Source organism: Carcharodon carcharias, chromosome 10, assembly GCF_017639515.1.
Source record: "Carcharodon carcharias isolate sCarCar2 chromosome 10, sCarCar2.pri, whole genome shotgun sequence".
In the NCBI taxonomy this organism is placed as follows: domain Eukaryota; kingdom Metazoa; phylum Chordata; class Chondrichthyes; order Lamniformes; family Lamnidae; genus Carcharodon; species Carcharodon carcharias.
In genome coordinates this window covers 136,333,305-136,361,135 of record NC_054476.1, presented here as the reverse complement: position 1 = coordinate 136,361,135, position 27,831 = coordinate 136,333,305, and the positions used below count along the sequence as shown (strand labels likewise).

General features: G+C 42.8%; 2 protein-coding genes across 10 annotated transcripts in view; both read right to left on the bottom strand.

The window, feature by feature from the left end:
• Window positions 1-27,831, bottom strand: part of LOC121283176 (general transcription factor II-I-like) — a 194,479-nt gene that overhangs the window by 57,213 nt on the left and 109,435 nt on the right. For 8 of the 9 annotated variants that reach the window (XM_041197396.1, XM_041197395.1, XM_041197397.1 and 5 more), the window contains 5 exons: window positions 25,026-25,094; window positions 12,826-12,888; window positions 6,399-6,497; window positions 2,101-2,166; window positions 322-505 (listed from right to left, as the gene is read on the bottom strand). In XM_041197396.1, the coding sequence (XP_041053330.1) occupies window positions 322-505; window positions 2,101-2,166; window positions 6,399-6,497; window positions 12,826-12,888; window positions 25,026-25,094 (481 nt within the window). The remainder of the gene's footprint in view (window positions 1-321; window positions 506-2,100; window positions 2,167-6,398; window positions 6,498-12,825; window positions 12,889-25,025; window positions 25,095-27,831) is intronic. The other variant, XM_041197392.1, reaches the window with a different exon arrangement.
• On the bottom strand, window positions 3,837-5,519 carry LOC121283256 (tigger transposable element-derived protein 1-like). Its single transcript, XM_041197640.1, has one exon. The coding sequence runs from the start codon at window positions 5,517-5,519 to the stop codon at window positions 3,837-3,839; it is 1,683 nt and encodes a 560-aa protein (XP_041053574.1).

The window sequence follows — 27,831 nt, the reverse complement described above, 5'->3', positions numbered from 1 at the left end:
TTCTATGATGAACAAAATCTTATGAAGTTACCAAAAATCATCCCATCATGTCAAGTGACCAAAAATTTGAAAATTCCAAGCAAAGTGCCAAGATTCATCTCTCTACATCTGCTGTTAAAAATTAGTTTTTCCTTAAAGAATTGAAGCTCATTTTACTGTAGATAAATGACACTTGACAGATCAAAGACTACAAAACAAAAACTAGAGGATCCAACATACCACACTTGTTTGTGGCCTGATTTAAGCAGCCAAAATTCCTGTACCAAAAGGCAAGATCATCTAATTTCGCAATAAAAACGTAATTTCGCAATAAAAACGTACTTTTTTATAACAAATTTTATTCGGTCTTTTGCTAGTAGGATCCTCTCCAATCTTGGAATGCCATAGGTGGATGGCCGCCTAAATGGAATGCCTTCGGGTAGACCATCAACACAAAGATCTTCAGAGTTGGACTGGAAGAGTGGATATGGGATCACAACTGGTCCAGTAGCAAGAGTGGCTTGAGCTAAAAGTTTTACATAATAGTGTTAAACTTCTAGTCACATATTCAATCATTTACAATGGTTTCACACAATACTTGTTCTGATTCCTTACATTCCACTTTGCATTATATATGCTAAAATAGAGAGCATACTTGTTTTGAATGCGAAAAAGACATCTAAATTGTAGAATTTTAATTGTCCGGATGCTACCAGAGTGACATCACTTGAGAACGTTCTTGTTAGGGAAACTGCTTTTGATACATTTTTGAGACATCGTGAGGCTTTCTTACAGAACCCTCCCAATCCTCATGCTCTAGAGAAGGACCTGCTTTGTCCTGGAGTGTCTAAAACACCTCGCACTGACTGAATGAAGCAAACGCACTTGCAGCAAGTTCTAAATTATGCTGGTGGAGTGTATGGAAGATGTTCTTTAAAGCAAAGAAAATGTGCAATACTCTCTTAGAGTTTGTAAACACACACAATGTTGTAGACTAAATTACTCAAGTAGAAAAATGGAGCAGTCAAAATGGCTTGGGGCAAGTAGGGAAATAAGATGTCTTATAGACCTCAACATCCTCATCAGTTAGCATTTATATTCATAGAATTTAAAACATAGAGGAAACCATTCAACCAATCATGCCCATGTTAACTCTCCAAAAGAGCTATCCAAACAGTCCCATTCTCTTGCTCTTTCTTCACAGCCCTATGAAAATTTCCTATTAGTATATAGCCAATTCCCTTTCGAAGCATACGAATATATAAATTAAGAGCAAGAGTAGGCCATTCGGCCCCTTGAGCCTGTCACGCCATTCAATGCTGTGATGACTGATCCGAGAGTGGCCTCAACTCCACATTCCATCTACCCCAACGACTAACAAGGGAGTCAAAGGTTAAGAATCTATCCATCTATCCTTATAAATATTCAATGGCCCTGTCTCCACCACTCTGGGGAAGAGAATTCCAAAGACTCGCAAGATCTTTCATCAATGCAGAGGAAGCAGCTAATTTATGACATCCATACAGTGCATAAACCAACCATTGCTTCTAAGATCAAGAGTGAATAACTTTTGGAAAGAATAGGTGATTAAATGAGAAATGCAGTCAGCATTGTTGATAGTTTATGCATCCAACGTCTTTGATATTCCCATGCATGTCCTGCTTGTGCAAAACACCAACTCCTCCCTGCAAAAACTCCAGTGTAAAACATGCCAAAAATAAATAATCATTTAATGTACATCCCATAAAAATTGGCCACAGATCTTTGATGCAGAATATAATTTTTTTAAAATTGTTTGCATAAACAGAGTTTAGTAATGATATCAAATATTTCCCTAAAAGACGCCTTTTTCATTTATAAAACATACTGACATTATAGGCAACTTCTATCCATAGTTACTAAAACTCTGCACAATTCTTCAACTGAAACCTCTTTAAAGTAATAGAAGTACATGATTTAAGCAGGCACACAATACAGGTAGTTACTAACCAACTCTTCCGTACTATACACTATGCACTAAAGAGCACAAGTGTACTAATCCATATTTAGATAAACAACACGAGGTAGCTTAATAGCACACTCTGTTTAGCATTGTACAAAAGATTTAAATAAAATAGTTACCATATTTCCTTTCAAAAAGATCTTCAACTTGTTTTCTCAACTCCGTAATTCTGGCATTCCATTGCTCTGCATTTTAAAAAAGTAATTTTTCAAATTTATGAAGAGAGTTCAACAAAACAAAGTAGTACAAATTGTAAACAGTGTTCAGCAATAGCATTAACAATCAGATCAGTTGGCAAATTTATGCACTGCAATGGTAACTATGAAAAACAATGAATATACAAGGAAATCCTGAGTTCAATTGTACATATGAGCAACAGTAGTCGTGCAGCAGAGAAAGAATACACCTACAAATAACCTTGACAAAAAACACTTGCTCATATGGTCCCAACATTAGTGCATATAACGGTTAAAAAAAAACTAATTACACATTACAAAATAGCAGATTGTTGTCAAATCTAAAATTACATTGTGCATCATACTGTTGAAATTTTAAGGCCCAAATACAATCTTTGTTTCTTTCTTTCTTTTGCCATACAGGCATAATTGAATGTTTGGAACAGAAGTTGTTTATAAACCATCCCAAGAAACACAAAACAAATTTTTCTTGACAAGCTACTACAGTAAGTCCTCACTTAAAGTTGTAGTTGCGTTCCTTAAAATCGCGACTTGAAGTGAAACAACTTTAAGTGAATCAGAGTTTCCCACTGGAATCAATGTTAAAACTGGAGTTGGGTTCTTTCGGACATTTCTTGCCTGGAAAAACCAATGTACAGGTTGAAAACACTGTACACGTCAGTAGTGTGAATTCCTAGCTGAAATAATTTGTAAAATAAATCACCAAGTACAAAAGAAATACCATATAAATTCAAATTAAGTAACACTCACCAGTCTCTCTTTCTTCTTAGGCAGTCCCTCGGGATCAGGGATGACCTGCTTCCCCTCTGGTTTCACAGGTTCCAAGATGGCTGATAAGTCCAATGAGCACACGATCTGCAGATGATGCTACATGTGGAGCACGTGTTGCTTTGAAGGTCAGTTAATTGAGTTGTTTGGAGGTTTGTGCACTCTGCTTTGACTTCGCCTCTGCGTATTTCTGAAGAAGTCCCTCTGTGCTCAGTGCTTTCCTGAATGAACCTTCTCCACTTTGGTCAGTCAGTGGAGATGGTTCACCTCACTAGGGATGTTTTGAGGACATCCCTAAAGTGTTTCAATGGAAGTGGCTTTGAGTGATTAGCGCCTCGGTGTTGGGCATGCTGGCTTGGGAGAAGACCTGGCTGTTCAACCACCTTTCTTGCCACTGGATTGGAGGTTCTTTTGAAGACACTATCGTTAGAACCTTGAGGTGCCTGCTGCAGGTTGTCCAAGTCACAGAAACATAGGTAGGAGTGCAAAGATGACTGCTGCTGCCCAGTGAACCATGACCTTAGTCTCAGGTTTGAGACCCTGGTCCTTAAATGCTCTTATCCTCAATTGGCCGAAGGCTGAGTTGACACACAGACAACGGAATTAATCATCACTACCATGTCTGCCTTCATTAAAGAAGGAGCTTATAATGTGTGAAGGATGGTCCACATTGATCTTAATTGACAGGATATGCTGTTGTGCTTTGGGAGATGGGTGGAAGATGACCTTTGTTTTCTGGATGTTAGTCATGAAAGGCCTATTTTCTCATGCACTGAGTGCAGACATTGGCATCTTCTGCATACAGAAGCTCAATGACTGAAGCTGGAGTGATTTTAGTTTTGAATTGAAGGCAGTATAGGTTGAACAGCCAGGTCCTGGTAGAGTTACAGTTAATGGGTCAGAGAGCCAGGGCTGTCAACAACCTTGAAAAATTTATCCAAGGACTGTTGGACGGTTTTCTCTTTCTTCTGCTGGTAGATCTCTTTGTAGCAGTTAATGCCATCGTTGATTGCCCTGTTCACTTTGGCACTGCGTTCTCTGTTTGGGTCATCCTCTGTGAAGATTTCCATTGCCTCTTCCATGATTTGGAAAGCTCTTGAAAGTCGTTTTGTTGACAAAATTTGAGGGGGTGGTATTTCAGTGCGGTCTTCCTCTTCTGCTCGTTGACTCTCTAGCTGCATTAAGTCCTCATTGGACAATTCCTCTCCGTGGGACTTGAGCAATTCCACCACGTCAGCCTCATCCACTTCATCAAAACCAACTTCCCTTGCCAAGGTGAGGATTTCATGCTGAACCTCAGGGACAGTGTCATGAGAACCTCCGTGGTCACTGACACACTCAGGCCACATCTTCTGCCACACACCGTTCAGACATGACGACGTGACTTCATCCCATGAATCAGCAATATTGTTGATGCCCTTGAGGATATTGTAGCCACGCCAAAATTCCCTGACTGATGGCGCATTCTCACCATCAGTTTCACTGAGGAGCTGGGAAAAGGTGCGGCGCAGGTAGTAGGCTTTGAATGCTGCTATTACTCCCTGAGCCATGGGCTGTAGCAATGAATTCACGTTGGGAGGCAGGAAAATCACCTTCACATTTTCAGACAAGTCATCAAGGTTGATAGGATGACCTGGACAATTATCCAAGAGGAGCAATATCTTGAAAGCGATATTTTCTCTTGCACAATATTCCCTCCAGGCAGGAATGGCATATAGAGAGAACCATTCTTGAAAGAGTGCTCCAGTCATCCAGGCTTTCTTATTTGAACGCCAAATGACACAATGTTCCTTGGAATAACCCCTTAGAGCCCTTGGCGTCTCGGAATGGTGCACCACCAAGGGCTTAAACTTGAAATCTCCTGCAGCATTCCCACCAAGCAGAACAGTCAGGCGATCTTTAGCAGCTTTAAATCCTGGCGCCGTCTTCTCCTCTCTGGAGATGTAAGTTTTCTTTGGCATACGCTTCCAATAAAGCCCCGTTTCATCAACATTAAAGACTTGTTTCGGTGAGTAGCCACCTTCTTCAATGATTCTCTTCAAATAGGCAGCAAATTCATCAGCCACTTCTGTATTGGCACTAGTCACTTCACCAGTCACTTTAATACTATGCAGATAGGAACGTTTTTTGAAACGCTCGAACCATCCACGACTGGCATTGAAACTTTCTGACTGTGAACTCTCACCCTGCTCATTCTGCAAGTCGTCATAGAGGCTTTTAGCTTTTGCTTGAATGACCATCAAACTAAGAGGCACCTGGCGCTGGTTTTGGTCTTCAATCCAGACCGCCAAGAGTCTTTCCATATTCTCCATGATGCTGCTTCTGGTCCGACTTACCCTGCCAGCACTTAAAGGTGTAACGCTTCGCGCACTTTGTTTGATTTTTTCAGCGTTACCACGGATTGTTCTCACCGTCGTAGGGGGTAGTCCAAGCGCTCTACCAATATCAACTGCTCGTTCTCCAGCCTCAAGGCGTTTTAAAACCTCCAATTTCATTGCTAGGGTGATAGTTTTTCTTGTTTTCTTCGCAGCAGCAGACTCACTACCATCACTTGCTGGGCGTTTCTGACTCATGTTTAAGAGTGATTCTAAGGGATTGAAGCACTAAATCACAAGCCTGAAACAATCTCAATCTAAAAGGACTTTAATATGGCTTCACTGCCTCACCTTCAGCAAATGCCTCGCTCTCTCAGACTTTAAAATGGCTTCTCTGACTCACCCAAAGTAAAGCTCCACAGCGGGCACACCTGGGTCAGAGTCAAGAAATGGGCCTTTTCTGCACAAAGATGAGCAACCCAAGCTTCAACTTCTCCCTTGTAAAAAAAATCCTGTTGCTTTGGATATTCTTCACTAAGAACTTTGCTGCAGAGTTTTTAAGAGAAAAAAAATCACGTTCCTTCGAAAGCATTCGATCGCCTCTCCTCGCACTTGCTCTAAAATGATGCGAATTAGGTCATGCGACCCTACACCACACCGATGCAAAATGACGTTAATACGAAGTCAAGACTCTAAAATGGAATACCGGCCCTATAAACTGCGCGACATTAAAATGGAACGACTTAAAATGGGGCAACTTAAAGCGGGGACTTACTGTACCAACTATAACAACAATGGAAAGCCAAATTGCCAAGACCGAGAAACAGTGCAAATAATATACAACCCATGAGAAGTTTGTCAGCGGACATTGCATGCTCAGTCTATAAAAATCCATCCATTGTTTATAAATGTTTAACTACTTTTAGGGTATGCTGCACATATTATTGGAGGGGGTTGTGGAAATTCATTGAAAAATTATTTACATGTAGACCCTCTAAAATAAACAATTTAAATTCCAGATTATTTAATGAGGTATGACCACCGGATAAATGGAATCCAACAGGTTTCTGGTGACATGTCTCCTGATTCTCTTGCAATTGAAGGCAACTTTTTCAAGGGTATAAGTTATTAACTCACCAAAATTGAACTCCCTACTTTTCCGTTTCACCGTGGCCCCAGCATCTGTTGGCTGTACAGTATTCCTTGGTCGCTTATTTGGGGGGAAATATTCATCGTCTGAAAACAGAAAATACAGTTTAAGAATTTTACCTTTAACCCTATCCATGAAATTTATATTTTTTTAAAAATGGAGACTTCACACTCCTCCGAATAGGTCAATTTAATATTGAGCATCCTTTATAGACACCTGAAGGTCAATATATACTGCACTTTTATTGATACTGGAACAGAAACAATTGTGTAGATGCAAGTATCATCACTTGCTGAACATTTTTGATTCATGTTAAGAGTGATTCTATGGGGCTGAAGCACTAAGTCACAAGCCTGAACATATTAACATCATGATACTGTTACAACACTTAAAAACCATAATTACCACCCTTTGTCCAAGTCAGTCTGTGCTTCCTAGTTTTGACTTATAAAATATCAGTCTCAAGTTCCCAGGTCAGAGTTGTCACCTCCAAACAGAACCAAAGACCAAGGAAGCAGCAAGAGAGATGAGGCCTTTTAGAAGTTGCATGACCTGGATACCTGACAGCAGCTTGTACAATGCAGGGAGATTCTGGCTACAGTTTCAGTGTGAATATCAGTGGATATAGGATTACTATTAGTTACAGGTAGAATATCAGGGAATTATTACTCATTATGACCAGTTGCATGTAGACCATCAATTACAAGTCGAATCTTTGAGACCCATTTTTTAGGCAAAAAGTTAAGGGTTTGACTTTTACACAGGCAATGTTTTCAAGGGGCTTACTTTCAACTACTAACACTCTCAGCTCTCAGTCAGCAGAAACAAGATTCCTCTGTTCTCTTTCACTACGAATTTTGTTTTAGTAGCCCAGTTCCTTTATCTTCTTCCAGAGAGTGCAACTGGCTTCAGTTGCAATGGCATTTTTTTGAGAAATTATTTAGCCAGTTGGAGCTAAATTTCCACACCAAAATGTGAAAACTAATACATTTTAGTAATTCTCCTCCGATGCTACAATGCCAAGAGTAGACAATCTTTAAAACCTCAAGAAAGGGAAATTGTACATAGGTATCCCCCATTAAAGCATGCTCCATTAGCATGGTTTCATTTTAGCACAGTCTGTAATTAGGGAAGTTTCCCCAAATAGTGCTGCCTCCGTTTTTGTATTTGTGTGGTTAACTGCCATCTCCCTCTCGCTGCTTCCCTCTCTCAAACCCCCACGGCTTCCTACTCATGCCCCTCTTCCGAGCAAGGGCAAGTAGGAGTGAGCAAGGGGGCAGGAGGTAGGCAGCAAGTGGGAGGGAATCAGTGAGAGGGAGGAAGCAAGAGGGGTGGGTGGCAAGGAGGATCATCATTGGGAGAGGCAGCCAGCAAGAGGATCAAGAGTGGCAGGGAGCAGGAGGCAGAGGGAGGAAGAAGTTATTAACAGGATCCTTGAGCCAGTTAGGTTCAAAGCAGCCAATATATTTTTAATGTAAAAATCACAGGTTAAAAAAATGTAACCCACCCTTATCACAAGTGATTGTCATCTAGCATGCCTTTTTTTTTAAGGAACACATTATGATTGCTAAACAAGGGATAGTTGTACCAAAGAAGTTAAACATAGTATAGCCAATTTGCTCTAACAGAAGACTATTCAGCACATCAAGCCTGTTTTGCCATTCTCTTCAATCAAGGCTGATCTGTACCTCAACTTCATTTGTTCCATATCCCTGGTATGCAACAAATCTATCGTGTTGAAAATGTCAATTAATTCAGACTCAGTGATAGTCTTACAAAGTACCAAGTGTACTAGACATACAATTTTACAAAACAAAAACAGAATTAGCTTGAAAAACTCAGCAGGTTTGGCAGCAACGGCGGAGAAGAGTTAAAGTTTCGAGTCCTCATGACCCTTCAAAAGAACTGAGTGAATATTAGGAGAGGGGTGAAATATAAGCTGGTTTTAAGGAGAAGTTGGTGGGGGGGTTGGTGTGGTTGTAGGGACAAGCAAGCAGTGATAGGAGCAGATAATCAAGAGATGTCTGACTGAAGAACAAAGAGGTGTTGAAGGTGGTGATATTATCTAAACGAATGTGCTAATTAAGAATGGATGGCAGGACACTCAAGGTACAGCTCTAGTGGGGGTGGGGTGGAAAGGCTAACCGGCCATAAAAGATATAGATTTAAAAATAATGGAAATAGGTGGGAAAAGAAAAATCCAAATAAATTATTGGAAAAACAAAAGGAAGGGGGAAGAAATGGAAAGGGGGTGGGGATGGAGGAGGGAGTTCAAGATCCAAAGTTGTTGAATTCAATATTCAGTCCAGAAGGCTGTAAAGTGCCTAGTCGGAAGATGAGGTGCTGTTCCTCCAGTTTGATTTGGGCTTCACTGGAACAATGCAGCAAGCCAAGGACAGACATGTGGGCAAGAGAGCAGGGTGGAGTGTTAAAATGACAAGCGACAGGGAGGTTTGGGTCTTTCTTGCGGACAGACCGCAGGTGTTCTGCAAAGCGGTCGCCCAGTTTACGTTTGGTCTCTCCAATGTAGAGGAGACTGCATTGGGAGCAACAAATGCAGTACACTAAGTTAGGGGAAATGCATCTGAAATGCTGCTTCAATTGAAAGGAGTGTTTGGGCCCTTGGACGGTGAGGAGAGAGGAAGTGAAGGGGCAGGTGTTGCATCTTTTGCGTGGGCATGGGGAGGTGTCATAGGTGGGGGTTGAGGAGTAGGGGGTGATGGAGGAGTGGACCAGGGTGTCCCGGAAGGAACGATCCCTACGGAATGCCGCCGGGGGGGTGAAGGGAAGATGTGCTTGGTGGCAGCATCAGGCTGGAGTTGGCGGAGGATGATCCTTTGAATGCGGAGGCTGGTGGGGTGATAAGTGAGGACAAGGGGGACCCTATCATGTTTCTGGGAGGGAGGAGAAGGCGTGAGGGCAGGTGATGGGCTGGGCACAGTTGAGGGCCCTGTCAACGACCGTGGGTGGTAAACCTCGGTTAAGCAAGGAGGAGGACATGTCAGAGGAACTGTTTTTGAAGGTAGCATCATCAGAACAGATGCGACGGAGGCGAAGGAACTGAGAGAATGGGATGGAGTCTTTACAGGAAGCGGGGTGTGAGGAGCTGTAGTCGAGGTAGCTGTGGGAGTTGGTAGGCTTGTAATGGATATTGGTGGACAGAATATCACCAGAAATTGAGACAGAGAGGTCAAGGAAGGGAAGTGTCAGAGATGGACCATGTGAAATGATGGAGGGGTGGAGATTGGAAGCAAAATTAATAAATTTTTCCAGGTCCCGACGAGAGCATGAAGCAGCACCGAAGTAATCATCGATGTACCGGAGAGAGAATTGTGGGAGGGGGCTGGAGTAGGATTGGAACAAGGAATGTTCCACATACCCCATAAAGAGACAGGCACAGCTGGGGCCCATGCAGGTACCCATAGCCACACCTTTTATTTGGAGGAAATGAGAGGAGTTAAAGGAGAAATTGTTCAGTGTGAGAACACGTTCAGCCAGACAGAGGAGAATAGTGGTGGATGGGGATTGTTCGGGCCTCTGTTCGAGGAAGAAGCTAAGGGCCCTCAGACCATCCTGGTGGGGGATGGAGGTCGAAGAAGCTAAGGGCCCTCAGACCATCCTGGTGGGGGATGGAGGTCGAAGAAGCTAAGGGCCCTCAGACCATCCTGGTGGGGGATGGAGGTCCAATCCCTCTACTACCTCGACTACAGCTCCTCACACCCCGCTTCCTGTAAGGACTCCATCCCATTCTCTCAGTTCCTTCGCCTCCGTCACATCTGTTCTGATGATGCTACCTTCAAAAACAGTTCCTCTGACATGTCCTCCTTCTTCCTTAACCGAGATTTTCCACCCACGGTCGTTGACAGGGCCCTCAACCGTGTCCAGCCCATCTCCGGCACATCTGCCCTCACGTCTTCTCCTCCCTCCCAGAAACATGATAGGGTCCCCCTTGTCCTCACTTATCACCCCACCAGCCTCCGCATTCAAAGGATCATCCTCTGTCATTTCCGCCAACTCCAGCATGATGCTGCCACCAAACACATCTTCCCTTCACCCCCCCGGCGGCATTCCATAGGGATCGTTCCCTCCGGGACACCCTGGTCCACTCCTCCATCACCCCTTACTCCTCAACCCCCACCCATGGCACCTCCCCATGCCCACGCAAAAGATGCAACACCTGCCCCTTCACTTCCTCTCTCCTCACCGTCCAAGGGCCCAAACACTCCTTTCAAGTGAAGCAGCATTTCACTTGCATTTCCCCTTAGTTTACTGCGTTCGTTGCTCCCAATGCGGTCTCCTCTACATTGGAGAGACCAAACGTAAACTGGGCGATCGCTTTGCAGAACACCTGCGGTCTGTCCGCAAGAAAGACCCAAACCTCCCTGTCGCTTGTCGTTTTAACATTCCCCTTGCTCTCTTGCCCACATGTCTGTCCTTGGCTTGCTGCATTGTTCCAGTGAGGCCCAACGCAAACTGGAGGAACAGCACCTCATCCCACGACTAGGCACTTTACAGCCTTCCGGACTGAATAATGAATTCAACAACTTTAGAGCTTGAACTCCCTCCTCCATCCCCACCTCCTTTCCGTTTCTTCCCCCCTTCCTTTTGTTTTTTCCAATAACTTATATAGAATTTTCTTTTCCCACCTATTTCCATTATTTTTAAATCTATATCTTTTATGCCCTGTTAGCCTTTCCACCCCACCCCAACTAGAGCTGTACCTTGAGTGTCCTGCCATCCATTCTTAATTAGCACATTTGTTTAGATAATATCACCATCTTCAACATCTCTTTGTTCTTCTGTCTGTGACATCTTTTGATTATCTGCTCCTATCACTGATTCCTTGTCCCTACAACCACACCCCCGCCCCACTTCTCTCCAGCACCTCTCCCACACTTTAAACCAGCTTATATTTTACCCCTCTCCTAATATTCACTCAGTTCTGTTGAAGGGTCACGGGGACTTGAAACGTGAACTCTTTTCTTCTCCGCCGATGCTGCCAGACCTGCTGAGTTTTTCCAAGTAATTCTCTTTTTGTTTTGGATTTCCAGCATCCGCAATTTTTTGTTTTTATATACAATTTTACAACCTAGTTTAGTGAGTTTTTAAACATTACTTTGTTTTCAACGTTTTATCTGAAATTGGGATGAATTTTTGCCTCTTTCTTTTCCACCCTCCTCTTGCTTTCCCATAATCTTCTCTACCACCACCCCCTCAAAACCTTCTCTTTGTGTGCCTTCTTCCTCTCCCATCATATCCTCATTTTCTCTACAATTATTTTGATTATATATTTTTGTTATTCCACCATATTCTATTGCATACCCTCTCTCCACCATATTAATCTCTGCCTATCCATGTCATATCCATACTTTTTTTCACTAGATATAACAGATTCAAGGAATAACATACCACAATTTTTAATTTTGATGAACCGAGGAAGTTTCTATTATGACAACTCCAGTTACTAAGCCTCCTTCTCACTCATGGCTTTTTGTGTCATTTGTCAAGAGTATACAGACAGATGGGAAAATCCCATTTTTCAAAGCTGCACTACCACTACTCCAGAAGACAGACTCCAATACATGCTTTTGTTAAGCTTGGTAGCTCAAAGTTTTTACCCCTGGTAGTTTGACTCCCAAAAATATTACTTTTAATCAAGTATTTGTCCTTCACAACTGAAGAAATCATGAAGCTCTTCAGTTAACGTAGGTACATAGGAGCAGGAAAGGGCATTCAGCCTGTCAAGCCTACTCTGCCATTCAAACAGATAATGGCTAATCACCTACCTCCACACCATTTTTTCCCCACTATCCCCATGTCTCTCGATGTCATTAGTATCTGCATGTTTATCAATTTCTGTCTTGAGCATATTCAATGATTGAGCTTCCACAGCTCTCTGGGGTAGAGAATTCCAAAGATTTAACACCCTCTGAGTGAAGAAATTCCTCCTTATCTCAATCATAAATGGCTTACCCCCTTATTCTATGTCCCCTGGTTCTAGATTACCAGCCGGGGAAATATCCTATCAACATCCACCTTGTTACACCCTTCAAGCTCTTCAGCTAGAAGAGTAACAAGTTATTTTGTTTTCAAGAATCAAGAGTTTCTTATGTCATTTTCTAAAATTCTCGACTAATTTAAGATTTTGGATTATGATAAACAAAATGATACCCCCAACATATTTTAATAAATGAAAGAGGAAAAGACCATGTCAGAAACGCAGGAATAAAACTTCTGGAGAAACAAAAACATCCAGCTCCATATGTAGCTATTTACAGATTATAGAACACAAGTGTTTTGGATTAAAATAGGGAAACCAAAACTGAATGCCAAACTCATAAGTGAACATTCAACATGGATATAGCACTGTGTACATTTCCAAACAAGTTAAACATCCAAAAACCGAATTACTACCTTCAATAGTAACTTCTACTTCTGGATCTTCACTAGTTTCAGAATATTCCTGCTGAGTTGAATCTAAGAAAACACAAATACAAAATATTTATCATTTAATAAAGATAAATCTCATATTTTGTGTTCATAAAACATTTTCCTACAAGTAACAGTCACAATTAACACAAGTAAGAAAGCAAGAACTTGGATTTATACTGCACCTTTTGTGACCTCAGAATATTCCCAAGAAAATTCACAGCTAAATGATTTTATTTTGTGAAATTAGAAAGTGCAGTTACTATTGTGGAGGAGGAAAAACAACAGCAAATTTGCACACAGTCAGGTCTCAATAGCAGCAATGAAATAAATGACTAGATAAACTACTTCAGCGAGATTGGTTGAGGAATTAATGTTGGTCATGAAACGGCAGCTCTTCATCAAGTTGTACCATGGGATATTTTACATTCACCCGAGGGGATAACAGGGCTTCGGTTTAACATCTCATCAGAAAGATGACACTTCCAACTGTGCAACACTTTCAGTGCTGTACTGAAGTGTCAGCCTGGATCATGTGTTCAAGGCAGAGTGCGGGGGACAAACCTAAATCTTCTGGAATCTGTGGTGCAAGTTTGGGAGGAGCTATGTAAATATATGGTTAAATTCAATTCAAAGATAAAGGAACTATACCTACACAAAGTCCTTTTTAATCCCTCATTCAACCTCCATATACAGGGTTTACCAAAGTACCATCAGTAACAGGAAGTCTGAAGCCTTAAGATGTTCAGTAATATTTCTCCTGTTATTATTAGTGATAGGATTATTATGAACACCTAATTCTATAAAACCAACAATATTTTACATTATAAAGAAAATAGAGAAGTGCCATTAGTGGGCAAGATTTAGCAAGGATACAGTTTCTCTATATGATTTCACTGTGGATGAAAGATATTTCCAATTACTCTGAGTTTTAGCAATCGAAGGAATGTTGCAAGTAACTGAGATTAGAACTATTCAGATTGGAATAGCAATATACTGTAATCCAATGGAGCCTCAAAAATATAGTGCTACACAATGGCAACACAGTGGCTCACATCTGCATTCCACATGGAATGGTGCTCCACTTGTGACTGGGAACAAGGGAAGAGAAACAGCAGAAAGCAAGAGAAAAAACTAGACTGCGCTGCTCTCACATACATACGTGCAACTGGTTAATGGGTAATAAGAGCAGAGGCAAAGCATGGGGTTCCAGCCTGTCTTGTCAGTTAAGGATAGTGAGGGACTGGTTAGCTTAGTTGGCTAGACGGCTAAAGTGTGATACAGAATTACGCCAATAGCGAGGGTTCAATCCCCGTACTAGCTGTGGTAGGTCTTGGAGGTCTGCCTCCTTGCCTTGCCTCACACTTGCAGATTGGTGCCCCATAAGCTATATATAACCAACTGTCTCTCACTGATGGAGAGATGTGCGCATGGCCCTTTGTGGACTATATCTAATTACTTTCATTGCCTTGTGTTTGGCAAAAACTAACAAAAGAAGAAAATCCAATTAGCAAAAAGTGTATGTGCGCGTGTGTGGTGTGAGAGAGAGAGAGAGAGAGAGTGAGAGAGAGATAGACACACACACAATTGAATTAAAGGCAGCTGGTCTGAAGGCTTTGATATATCAGAAGATAAGCTAGGTTTGAAATGTTGAGTAGGTAAACATGGGTGAAGTTTTAGAATATGAAGGGTAACGGCAACAATTGCATTTTTAAATTAATCAGACTAGCTTGATTTCAAAAGAGGGGGTGAAATGTTTCACTTAGCCAGAAGTTAAGAAACAGTGTGTTTATTTTTCCCCAAAGATTACTGGTAAAATTGGTACTATGGTAGATTTTTAATATTAGAGGTAAAGTCCAAAGACATAGTGAAACAATGGGAATTTCCATTCAAAGGGGAAAATATGTAGAAAGAAGAGAAGGCTGCATGCAAGGGAAGGAATTCTAAGATCTAACCAGTGTGAAAACACTTAAGCCTCAAACTGCTGACTGCAAGAACTGAAGTTAAGAAAACTCACTTTGATTCGATTGCTCAAGGTATCATATTTCTTTGCCTGGGTCTTTTGAAATCTGTACATTTCACTGTTGCCTTAACTGAGGTGTAACTGGAGTTAGATTAACTAGGGAGCTAGGAGTTATCATAGTAGTAATTTGTAAACCTATGTATGTGCTTAAAATCATTTTTTTCTCTAGTTAATAAAGGTTTAATTTAGTTTTGTAAGAAACCTAGAAGACTTGGTGGTCTTGTTACTACTGAATTCAAAACACGCATTTCGAAATATACACAAATTACAAAAACAGTTGTTTCAAGTTTCCCTTTGGGATTTGAACAGCTTAGCATTTACCATTGGCTGTGCCATAACACAAGTCCACGGTTGCTAATGCTTTATAAAGCACATAAAATGTGCAGAATTCACTAAACACATTTTCTGTCAGTAAATATATATTTGAAGTTAACAAAGGAGTCATAGTTTCAATTAAAATCTTGAATTTTGCATTACAAATGCCATTTCTCTCACATTTTCTACACAATGTGTACTCCATTAAATGGTAAATCAAAAATAAAATTAACTGACAAGGCAAAAGTAAAACACAATCAAAACAGCAAAATGGTTTTTGGAACTTGTAAATGAAACAATAAATCTTTGGTTGGATTTTACACTTATCTTATGCATTTTTAAACAGAAACAAGATTAACTGTGTCATACAGTTTTATGATGGGTAAGTGACAAATGGAAACTTAGTTTCACTACTGCTCCTAGTCTGAACTTTTTTTTGTACTTCAAGGGAATTTAGTAGATTAGTGTAGCCAAAATTCATGAATATACAGTTTTGACGGTAATTAAAATGAAAAGGAATAAAATAATTAAGTACTTGTCCTAGATAAAAGTGAATAACTGTCAAAACAAAAATATTAACATACTGCATGTTAAAACAAACCATTTCGAACTGACTGGTTTATGCATGGATGGTTTACCTACTGTTTGATTTAGCCTTCAAAACTGATTATCACTATACCCTGTAGCATGAATGACTTAATTAGAGTTTATCCTAATCTGTTGGTGGAACAAAGATGATAAATTTAGAGATCTATTAAGATCAACTCAAATAATCAGCTGAACGCTGCATCAAATTTAAAGCTTGTCCTGAATTGTAGTATCGTAGAGCCAGTCTCTTACACATCTGATGCAAGAGTGTTTAAACATCCTGCTGTTCCACAGGATGGAGCTTGTGCTGAATATATCAGCTTATTACTGTGTCAGTACAGCAGCATGTTAGTTGCTTCAGGACTGGCTCAGGCAGGCTCTGCAATCATTTTAAATTTACAGAATGCTTGGACAATGAGGAACTATTGAAACTTTGTTCTTTTAAAGCAATTCCAACACATGTTAAAAAGTATTTTAAATCTACTGGACAGGATAAAGTAGACTAGTGATAAGGGTACTAACCAGAGGCCTGAGTTCTAAACACATTTTAACAATTTCAATTACAGTACCACAACTTCTGGATTGTTGCAAAAATCAATATCCTGTCACCCTCACCCAGGCTGACTCTTAATGCTACTTTGAAGTGGTTCAGCAAACCACCAAACTGTAAACAATCACTCTTAAGTTCAGTAATAACAAGTCCTTCTGGCTCACAGGCCAATCGCACTTAGATTCAGATCCAGCATCACCATTACAAAAGCCAAATACTGCAAGGATGCTGGAAGCCAGGTATAAAAACAGGAAAATGCTGGAAAAGCACAGTAGGTCTAAGAAACAGAGTTAATGCTCCAGGTTGATGACTTTTCATCAGAACTCTGATATAAGGTCATCGACCTGAAACATTAACTATTTATTTCTCCAAAGGCACGGTCTGACCTGCTGATCATTCCAGTGTTTTCTGTTGTTATTCCTGCATCACCATCTCTGGATAGCATTACACAGTCCAAAGGCAGTGGCCTCAGAGCCAACATGGTGACTGGTCACCATGAAGTCAAATGCCATGTTAAATTTTTGCTAATCACCATCTATCACACTGCATAACAAATCAATATCCCTCCATGTTGATCATTACTAGGATGAAACGGTAGCATGCAAGTGTACTGAATGTATGCCTTGTGGCAGATATGTCCACTACCACAATTTCATGGTTCCACCATTGATCAAACTGGCCAAGTCTGGGGAGGCAACAAGTCTGAAGAGGCAACAAGCCTGAAGGGATCCAAACTAAGGAAATGGCTGATGATCTTGTCCTCACACATCTGCTTACGACAAGGAAAATGATTGGGGATATTGGAGACCAATGAATCTCGGCCTCAGGACTTTGCTACAGGAATTCCTCAGGGTAGTGCCTTAGGCCCAAACATCTTCAGTTGCTTAAGGTCAGAAGTGGAGATGTCTACTGATGATTGCACTATGTTAAGTATCATTCGCAACTACACAGATACTGTACCAACGCCCGGAAAACATTCAGGCTTGGACTACTAATGTGGTAATTATTATGCCAATGATACCTGTTTAGCACCAATCACCAGCGTCAACAAGAGAGAATCTAACTATCTCCCTTGATGCTCAATGGCAATACCATTTCCAAATCCCACACCATCAATATCTGGAGGATTAGCATTTTCCAGAAAATTAACTGGGCCAGTCATTTATATACTGTAGCCACAAGACCGGGTCAGAGGCTGGGAATTTTATGACAAGTAACTCACCTCATGCCTGCCAAACAACTACAATACAAAAGTCAGGAGTGTGATGGAATACTCTCTGCTTTCCTGCAGAGTGCAGCTCAAGCTCGACACAATCCAGGGCAAAGTGCATAGATTGCTTCTTCAAACTAATTAGAATGCATTTGGAAGAGTGAGCAATCTTACAGCTTTGTCATGTTATATTCCAAGATATTTGACTTTAAAGGCTCAAGGTGCTTGGTAAGTTATGAATTGCTCCTCATGAAATGGTTTTGCATTTTCACTGTCTTGCTGGCAGGAAGCCTGAGACTTGGTGAAGGGTCATTTCACACATTCAAAAGAAGAGTCATACGGACTCAAAACGTTAATTCTGTTTTTCTCTCTACAGGTGCTGTTAGACTTGCTGAGTCTTTCCAGTATTTTGTTTTTTTTTCCAGATTTCCAGTATCTGCAGTATTTTGCTTTTATCACAGTCCACATGTAGACTGTCTTTCTCAACAGGCCAGAAAAAGAAAGAGGCAAAAATAAAAACAAAAAACTGCGGTTGCTGGAAATCCAAAACAAAGACAGAATTACCTGGAAAAACTCAGCTGGTCTGGCAGTATCGGCGGAGAAGAACAAAGCTGACGTTTCGAGTCCTCATCACCCTTCAACAGAACTGAGTAAAATTAGGAGAGGGGTGAAATATAAACTGGTTTAAGATGGGGGGTGGTGGGGGGAGAGAAGTGGGGGGGGTGGTGGTTGTAGGGACAAGCAAGCAATGATAGGAGCAGATAATCAAAAGATGTCAGAGACAAAAGAACAAAGAGGTGTTGAAGGTGGTGATATTACCTAAGAGAATGTGCTAATTAAGAATGGATGGCAGGACACACAAGGTACAGCTCTAGTGGGGGTGGGGTGAAATAAGGCTAACAGGGCATAAAAGATATAGATTTAAAAATAATGGAAATAGGTGGGAAAAGAAAAATCTATGTAAATTATTGGAAAAAACAAAAGGGAGGGGGGAAGAAATAGAAAGGGGTTAGGGGATGGAGGAGGGAGTTCAAGACCTAAGGTTGTTGAATTCAATATTCAGTCCGGAACGCTGTTAAGTGCCTAGTTGGAAGATGAGGTGCTGTGCCTCCAGTTTGCGTTGAGCTTCACTGGAACAATGCAGCAAGCCAAGGACAGACATGTGGGCAAGAGAATAGGGTGGAGCGTTAAAATGGCATTCTTTGCGTCATTCTTGCGGACAGACCGCAGGTGTTCTGCAAAGCGGTCGCCCAGTTTACGTTTGGTCTCTCCAATGTAGAGGAGACCGCATTGGGAGCAACAAACGCAATAAACTAAGTTGGGGGAAATGCAAGTGAAATGCTGCTTCACTTGAAAGGAGTGTTTGGGTCCTTGGATGGTGAGGAGAGAGGAAGTGAAGGGGCAGGTGTTGCATCTTTTGCGTGGGCATGGGGAGGTGCCAAAGGTGGGGGTTGAGGAGTAGGGGGTGATGGAGGAGTGGACCAGGGTGTCCCGGAGGGAACGATCCCTATGGAATGCCGCCGGGGGGGGGGGGGGGGGGGGGATGAAGGGAAGATGTGTTTGGTGGTGGCATCATGCTGGAGTTGGCAGAAATGGCGGAGGATGATCCTTTGAATGCGGAGGATGGTGGAGTGAAAGTGAGGACAAGGGGGACCCTATCATGGTTCTGGGAGGGAGAAGGTGTGAGAGCGGATGCGGGGGAGATGGGCTGTACACAGTTGAGGGCCCTGTCAACGACCGTGGGTGGAAAACCTCAGTTAAGGAAGAAGGAGGACATGTCAGAGGAACTGTTTTTGAAGGTAGCATCATCAGAACAGATGTGACGGAGGCGAAGGAACTGAGAGAATGGGATGGAGTCCTTACAGGAAGCGGGGTGTGAGGAGCTGTAGTCGAGGTAGCTGTGGGAGTTGGTAAGCTTGTAATGGATATTGGTGGACAGTCTATCACCAGAAATTGAGACAGAGAGGTCAAGGAAGGGATGGGAAATGTCAGAGATGGACCATGTGAAAATGATGGAGGGGTGGAGATTGGAAGTAAAATTAATTAATTTTTCCAGGTCCCGACGAGAGCATGAAGCAGCACCGAAGTAATCATCGATGTACCGGAGAAAGAGTTGTGGGAAGGGGCCGGAGTAGGACTGGAACAAAAAAATGTTCCACATACCCCATAAAGAGACAGGCATACCTGGGGCTCATGCGGATACCCATAGCCACACCTTTTATTTGGAGGAAGTGAGAGGAGTTAAAGGAGAAATTGTTCAGTGTGAGAACAAGTTCAGCCAGACGGAGGAGAGTAGTGGTGGATGGGGATTGTTCAGGCCTCTGTTCGAGGAAGAAGCTAAGGGCCCTCAGATACCATCCTGGTGGGGGATGGAGGTGTAGAGGGATTGGACGTCCACGGTGAAGAGGTGGTGGTTGGGGCCAGGGAACTGGAAATTGTTGATGTGACGTAAGGTGTCAGAGAAATCACGGATGTAGGTGGGAAGGGACTGGACAAGGGGAGAGAGAAGGGAGTCAAGATAGCGAGAAATGAGTTCCGTGGGGCAGGAACAGGCTGACACGATCGGTCTGCCGGGACAGACCTGTTTGTGGATTTTGGGTAGGAGGTAGAAGCGGGCCGTCCGAGGTTGGGCGACTATGAGATTGGAAACTGTGGGAGGAAGATCTCCAGAGGAGATGAGGTCAGTGACAGTCCTGGAAACAATTGCTTGATGTTCAGTGGTGGGGTCATGGTCCAGGGAGAAGTAGGAGGAAGTGTCTGCGAGTTGACGCTCAGCCTCTGCGAGGTAGAGGTCCGTGAGCCAGACAACAACTGCACCACCTGGTCAGCAGGTTTGATGACAATGTTAGGGTTGGACCTGAGAGAACGGAGAGAGACAGACTAGAATGGGTGAGAGGAGCAGAGAAATTGAGACGACTAATGTCATGCCGACAGTTCTCAAGAAAAGATCAAGAGAAGGTAAGAATCCAGAGGGAGAGGTCCAGGTGGAGGACTCCTGCCCAAAGAAGTGAGCAGAGAGACGAAGGCGGTGGAAGAAGAGTTCAGCATCGTGACGAGCCCACAAATTCATTCAGGTGAGAGCGTAAGGGTATGAAACTAAGTCCTTTGCTGAGCACTGAACGTTCAGCGTCGGAGAGGGGAAGGTCAGGGGGTATAGCGAATACACGGCCGGGACTGGGATTGGAAGATGGGGTGGGGATGAAGGGACAGGCAGGGGTGGAGGGCCCAAATGGGTGTTGGTGTTGATGAGTTGTTGGAGCTTGCGTTCCTTAGCACTTGAAAAGAGAAAAAGTTTCTTGTTGAGGTGTCGGATGAGACGAAGGATAAATGAAACTGGGGGCACGTGCAGCTTTGAAAAAGGGTGCGGCAGTGCTGCTGGAGGGAGAGGTCGAGTGTGTTCATATGGCGGCACATGGCACTGAGCGTGGATCTCAGAACGCGACGGGAACAGCAGTCTGAGAAACGTTTTATGTCCCGGAGATACCTGTAATCCTGGGTGGGTTCGAAACATGAGAGATGGAATTTCAGTTGAAATCCACGTAGGGTAAGTCGGAGACGGAGACAGTCACTGAGAAAGGAAATATGGCTGTGAAAGCGGGTTTTAGTAAACACCTTGTCAAACACCAGGAGAGAAGTGGAAAGCAATGAAGGTGAACAAGGCAAAAGCGAGATACGGAAATCCTGTCGGAGAGAAGAGCAGTACTTCTTCAAGGTAGGCATTTCTTGAAGAGAAGTGGCAGTCAATTAAACACAAAGATAAAAACAAAAAACTGCGGATGCAGGATTTCCGTATCTCTCTTTTGCCTTGTTCACCTTCATTGCTTTCCACTTCTCTCCTGGTGTTTTACAAGGTGTTTACTAAAACCCGCTTTCACAGCCATATCTCCTTTCTCAGTGACTGTCTCCGTATTCAACTTACACCACGTGGATTTCAACTGAAATTCCATCCCTCATGTTTCGAACCCACCCAGGATTACAGGTATTTCCGGGACATAAAACGTTTCTCGGACTGCTGTTCCCATCACGTTCTGAGGTCCACACTCAGTGCTATGTGCCGCCATATGAACACACTTGACCTCTCCCTCCAGCAGCACCACCGCACTCTTTTCCAAAGCTGCGCATGCCCCCAGTCTCATTTTATTCTTCGTCTCATCCGACGCCTCAACAAAAAACTTTTTCTCTTTCTCCCAAGTGCTAAGGAACGCAAGCTCCAACAACTCATCGACACCAACACCCATCCAGGACCCTCCACCTCTGCCTGTCCCTCCGTCCCCACCCCGTCTTCCAATCCCAGCTCTGGCCGTGTATTCACTATACCCCCTGACCTTCCCCTCTCCGATGCTGAATGTTCAGTGCTCAGCAAAGGACTTAGTTTCATACCTTTACGCCCTCATCTCAATGAATTTCGGGCTCGTCACGATGCTGAACTCTTCTTCCACCACCTCCGTCTCCGTGCTCACTTCTTTGGGCAGGAGTCCTCGCCCCGTTCATCTGATCCTTTTACCCACCTCCAATACTCTCCCTCCACCTGGACCCCTCCCTCTGGATTCTTACCTACACTTGATCTTTTCATTGAGAACTGTTGGCGTGACATTAGTTGTCTCAATTTCTCTGCTTCTCTCACCCATTCTAGTCTGTCTCTCTCTGAACTTACTGCACACCGTTCTCTCAGGTCCAACCCTGACATTGTCATCAAACCCACTGACAAGGGTTGTGCGGTTGTTTCTCTGGCGCACGGACCTCTACCTCGCAGAGGATGAGTGTCAACTCGCAGACACTTCCTCCTACCTCTCCCTGGACCATGACCCCACCACTGAACATCAAGCAATTGTTTCCAGGACTGTCACTGACCTCATCTCCTCTGGAGATCTTCCTCCCACAGCTTCCAACCTCATAGTCGCCCAACCTCGGACGGCCCGCTTCTACCTCCTACCAAAATCCACAAACAGGTCTGTCCCGGCAGACCGATCGTGTCAGCCTGTTCCTGCCCCACGGAACTCATTTCTCGTTATCTTGACTCCCTTCTCTCTCCCCTTGTCCAGTCCCTTCCCACCTACATCCGTGATTCCTCGGACATTTTACATCACATCAACAATTTCCAGTTCCCTGGCCCCAACCACCACCTCTTCACCGTGGACGTCCAATCCCTCTACACCTCCATCCCCCACCAGGATGGTCTCTGAGGGCCCTTAGCTTCTTCCTCGAACAGAGGCCTGAACAATCCCCATCCACCACTACTCTCCTCCGTCTGGCTGAACTTGTTCTCACACTGAACAATTTCTCCTTTAACTCTTCTCACTTCCTCCAAATAAAAGGTGTGGCTGTGGGTACCTGCCTGGGCCCCAGCTATGCCTGTCTCTTTATGGGGTATATGGAACATTTCTTGTTCCAGTCCTACTCTGGCCCCCTTCCACAAGTCTTTCTCCAGTACATCGATGATTACTTCGGTGCTGCTTCATGCTCTCGTCGGGACCTGGAAAAATTTATTAATTTTGCTTCCAATCTCTACCCCTCCAACATTATCACATGGTCCATCTCTGACACTTCCCTTCCCTTCCTTGATCTCTCTGTCTCAATTTCTGGTGATATTCTGTCCACCAATATCCAGTACAAGCCTACCTACTCCCACAGCTACCTCGACTACAGCTCCTCACACCCCGCTTCCTTCACCTCTGTCGCATCTGTTCTGATGATGCTACCTTCAAAAACAGTTCCTCTGACATGTTCTCCTTCTTCCTTAACCGAGGCTTTCCACCCACAGTCGTTGACAAGGCCCTCAACCGTGTCCAGCCCATCTCCCGCGCATCCGCCCTCACGCCTTCTCCTCTCTCCCAGAAACATGATAGGGTACCCCTTGTCCTCACTTATCACCCCACCATCCTCCGCATTCAAGGGATCACCCTCCGCCATTTCCACCAACTGCAGCATGATGCCACCACCAACACATCTTCCCTTCACCCCCCCGGCGGCATTCCGTAGGGATCGTTCCTTCCGGGACACCCTGGTCCACTCCTCCATCACCCCCTACTCCTCAAACCCCACCTATGGCACCTCCCCATGCATACACAAAAGGTGCAACACCTGCCCCTTCACTTCCTCTCTCCTCACTGCTCAAGGGTCCAAAAACTCCTTTCAAGTGAAGCAGCATTTCACTTCCATTTCACCCAACTTAGTCTACTGCATTCGTTGCTCCCAATGCGGTCTCCTCTACATTGGAGGGACCAAACGCAAACTGGGTGACCGTTTTGCAGAACACCTGCGGTCTGTCCGCAAGAATGACCCAAACCTCCCTGTCACTTGTCATTTTAACACTCCACCTTACTCTCTTGCCCACATGTCTGTCCTTGGCTTGCTGCATTGTTCCAGTGAAGCTCAATGCAAACTGGAGGAACAGCACCTCATCTTCCAACTAGGCATTTTACAGCCTTCCAGACTGAATATTGAATTCAACAACTTTGGATCTTGAACTCCCTCCTCCATCCCCTAACCCCTTTCCGTTTCTTCCCCCTCCCTTTTGTTTTTTCCAATAATTTATATAGAGTTTTCTTTTCCCACCTATTTCTATTATTTTTAAATCTATACCTTTTAGGCCCTGTTAGCCTTATTTCACCCCACCCGCACTAGAGCTGTACCTTGTGTGTCCAGCCATCCATTCGTAATTAGCACATTCTCTTAGAATAATATCACCACCTTCAACACCTCTTTGTTCTTTCGTCTGTGAAATCTTTTGATTATCTGCTCCTATCACTGCTTACTTGTCCCTACAACCACACCACCCCCCCACCCCCACTTCTCTCCCCCCACACCACCCCCCATCTTAAACCAGCTTATATTTCACCCTTCTCCTAATTTTACTCAGTTCTGTTGAAGGTCATGAGGACTCGAAATGCCAAAGAAAGAGGCAGGAGGTTTAGGGGGGAATGAGAGGAAAAACCTTTTTACCCAGAGGGTGTTGACAGTCTGGAATGCACTGCTTGGGAGGGTGGTAGAGGCAGGTTGCCTCACATTCTTTAAAAAGTACCTGGAATAGCACTTGGCACGTCAGATCATTCAAGGCTATTGGCCAAGTGCTGGTAAATGGGATTAGGTAGGTAGGTCAGGTGTTTCTCATGTGTCGGTGCAGACTTGATGTGCCGAAGGGCTTCTTCTGCACAGAGAAATTCTGTGATTCTGTGAAACACCTACAAGTCTTATTTGAAAATTCAACAGATCAGACCGAGCAGCACGGGAAAATAGGTTTCTGTTGTTTCATTTGTATGGTTACAATCACTCCACATTTTAAATGCAAGTTTACCAAATCTTTGTAAGTACTTGGTCTTGCAATTGATGGTTAAAATTTTTCCAAAAATTCCAATATATGCGGAATAATTTTTAAATCAATAAAACTACCATTTCAGTAACTTCTATATTAATGTTTTGCATATTGCAATCAGAGCAATAGCAAATATAACATTTTAAGGGGGCTCAAAACAGGAAAACAGAATTACCCCACTTCTTACCATCTGCTGTAAATTCCTCTTCAGTCTCATCACTTGATACGTCTGCTTCATTCTGCGGCCCACTTTCTGCTATCAGATGAAACATGGAATTACTTTCAAATATTGCTTTGCAAGCCATAACATGGGACATATTTGAAATGTGAATATAACTCAGCTGTGAAATATTGACCATTATGTTCAAACTGAACAGCAAGTTATCAATTTCGTATCAGTCACCATTTAAGTTGATGCAGCTCTATACTACAGGCCAAGAATCCTTTATCTGAACTTCAAACTATCAAAGCAACAATGAACCCACTGTAACACAGGTCGAGTACCCTTTATTCAAAAACCAAACATCCAAAAAAAGTGCACTTTTTTCAAACTCACCAACCTTTACTGTGGGAACTCTAGTTGTTTGTCTACATTGTTTACCTTGCAAATTTTGTCGTGAACATGTCAAAGAAAATTATTCAGTGATACATCCTACTTTTCTAGCCATTTTATTTACTTTAGACTATAGTTAGCCTAGGCTTAAGCTATTGTAATAATATAAGTTCAGATGCAGTATCCGAAAACCAAAATTATCTGAAATCTGAAATGCAATTGGCCCCTCAAGTTTCGGATAAAGGATACTCGAACTGTACAACTATAAAGAGCACTTTTCTTCTTTTCATTCAGGTGACTGGGTTTCAAGCAAATGGAAATTTTGTGGAGAGGAAAGGTGGTAAATGTTTTATATAGCACTATTTGTTACAATAAGAAACCTCTGTAGATTGGAGAAGTCAGAGCCAACCAATGACACAAAAAAACCATATAAAGTCACAGCTTCATATTAACCTCTACAGCTTTCAACACAAATTGTCCAATATCAAATATTTTCACTGGCAACATGTTCAGTTGTGAAATACTAAAACATACCGAAGGTTCACAATGTTTCCTATTATAGATAATTAATTGATATTTCCTTTCTTGATTAGTTGTGTAAAACATGAGAATATACAGCATACAAACACACAAAATAGAAGTATGCTATTGGCCCCTCGAGCCTGTTCTGCCATTCAATAAGATCATGGTTGATCTGTTTGTGTTTCGAATTCCACATTCTTATCTACCTGTGATAACCTTTGATTCCCTTGCCTAACAAGAATCTATCTACCTCTGCCTTAAAAATCTTTAATGACTCTGCCTCCACCGCCTTCGGAGTCAGAGTCCCAAAGTTGCACAACCCTCAGAAAACAATCTCTCCTCAACTCTGTCCTAAAAGGGCAACCCCTAATTTTAAACCAGTGCCCCTAGTTCTGGATTCACCCACAAGAGGAAACATCCTTTCCATGTCCACTTCATACAAGATCCTGAATGGTCTTGACAGTTCAATCAAGTCACCCCACACTCTTCTAAACTCTGGTGGAAAGAAGCCCAGCCTGTCCAGCCTATCTTCATATGTCAACCCACTCATTCCAGGTATCAATCTAGTAAACCTCCTCTGAACCACCTCCAAAGCACTTACAACTTTCATTAAATAAGGAGATCAAACTGCATAAAGTATTCGACATGTGGTCTCACCATTGCCCTGTATAACTGAAGGATAACATCCTTACTTTTATGTTCAATCCCTCTCATAAAAGATAGCATTCCATTAGCCTTCTTAATCACTTGCTGTACTTGCATACTTTTTGTGACTTATGCACTAGAACTAGATCTCTCCGCACCTCGGAATTCAGCAGCTGTTCTCCGTTTATGTAATACTCTGCTTTTTTATGCTTCATGCCAAGTGAACAGCTTCACATTTTCCCATCTGCCAGATTTTTGCCCAATCAACCTATCTATATCCGTCTGCAACTTCACTAAGTCCTCTTCACCATGTACTTTCCTACCTGTCTTTGTGTCATTGGCAAATTTAGTTGCCATGCCTTCACTCTCCTTATCTAAGTCATTGATATAAATTATAAAAAGTTGAGGCCCCAGCACAGACCCCATGGGGCTCTGCTCATCACAGCCTACAAATCAAAAGGACCCATTTATCCATACTCTCTTTTCTGCCAGCCAGGTAATCTTCTATCCATTCTAATATGTTAACCCCTACACCATAAGCTTTTAGTATCTGCAATAACATTTGATATGACACCTTATCAAATGCCTTCTGGAAATCCAAGTACAACACTTCTATAGGCTCCCTTTTATCCACAGCGCATGTTACTCCTTCAAAGAACTCCAATAAATTGGTTAAACATGATCCCCAATTCACAAACTATGTTGACTCTTCCGGATTACCATGAGTTTCTCTAAGTGCCCAGCTATAACCTCCTTAATGGTTGATTCTAATGCCTTCCCTACGACAGATGTCAAGCTAACTAGCCTATAGTTTCCTGTTTTCAGCTTCTCTCCCTTCGTGAATAGAGAGGGGTTATATTTGCTACATTCCAATCTGATGGAATCTTTACAGATTCTCACAAATTTTGGAAAATTAACACCAACGCATCTACTACTTCAATAGCCACCTCTTTTAAGACACTAGGATGAAATCCATCAGGACCCAGAGACTTGTCAGCCTGCAGCTCCATCAGTTTTCTCAATGCCACTTTCCTAGTGATTGTAATTTCACCAAGTTCCCCTCTCCCTTCCACCTCCTGATTTACAGCTATTACTGGAATGTTTTTTGTATCCTCTATAGTGAAGACAGAAGCAAGATATTTGTTCATTTCATCTGCAATTTTCCTTATTATGTACCATTAACTCCCCATTTTCAGACTCTAGAACAACAACACTCACCTTACTTACTCTTTTCCTTTTTCCGTACCTGTAAAACCTCTTGCTATCGTTTTTA

Excerpts from the sequence above, each read along its gene's own strand:
- LOC121283256 (XM_041197640.1), bottom strand. The coding sequence starts at position 5,519 with ATGAGTCAGAAACGCCCAGCAAGTGATGGTAGTGAGTCTGCTGCTGCG.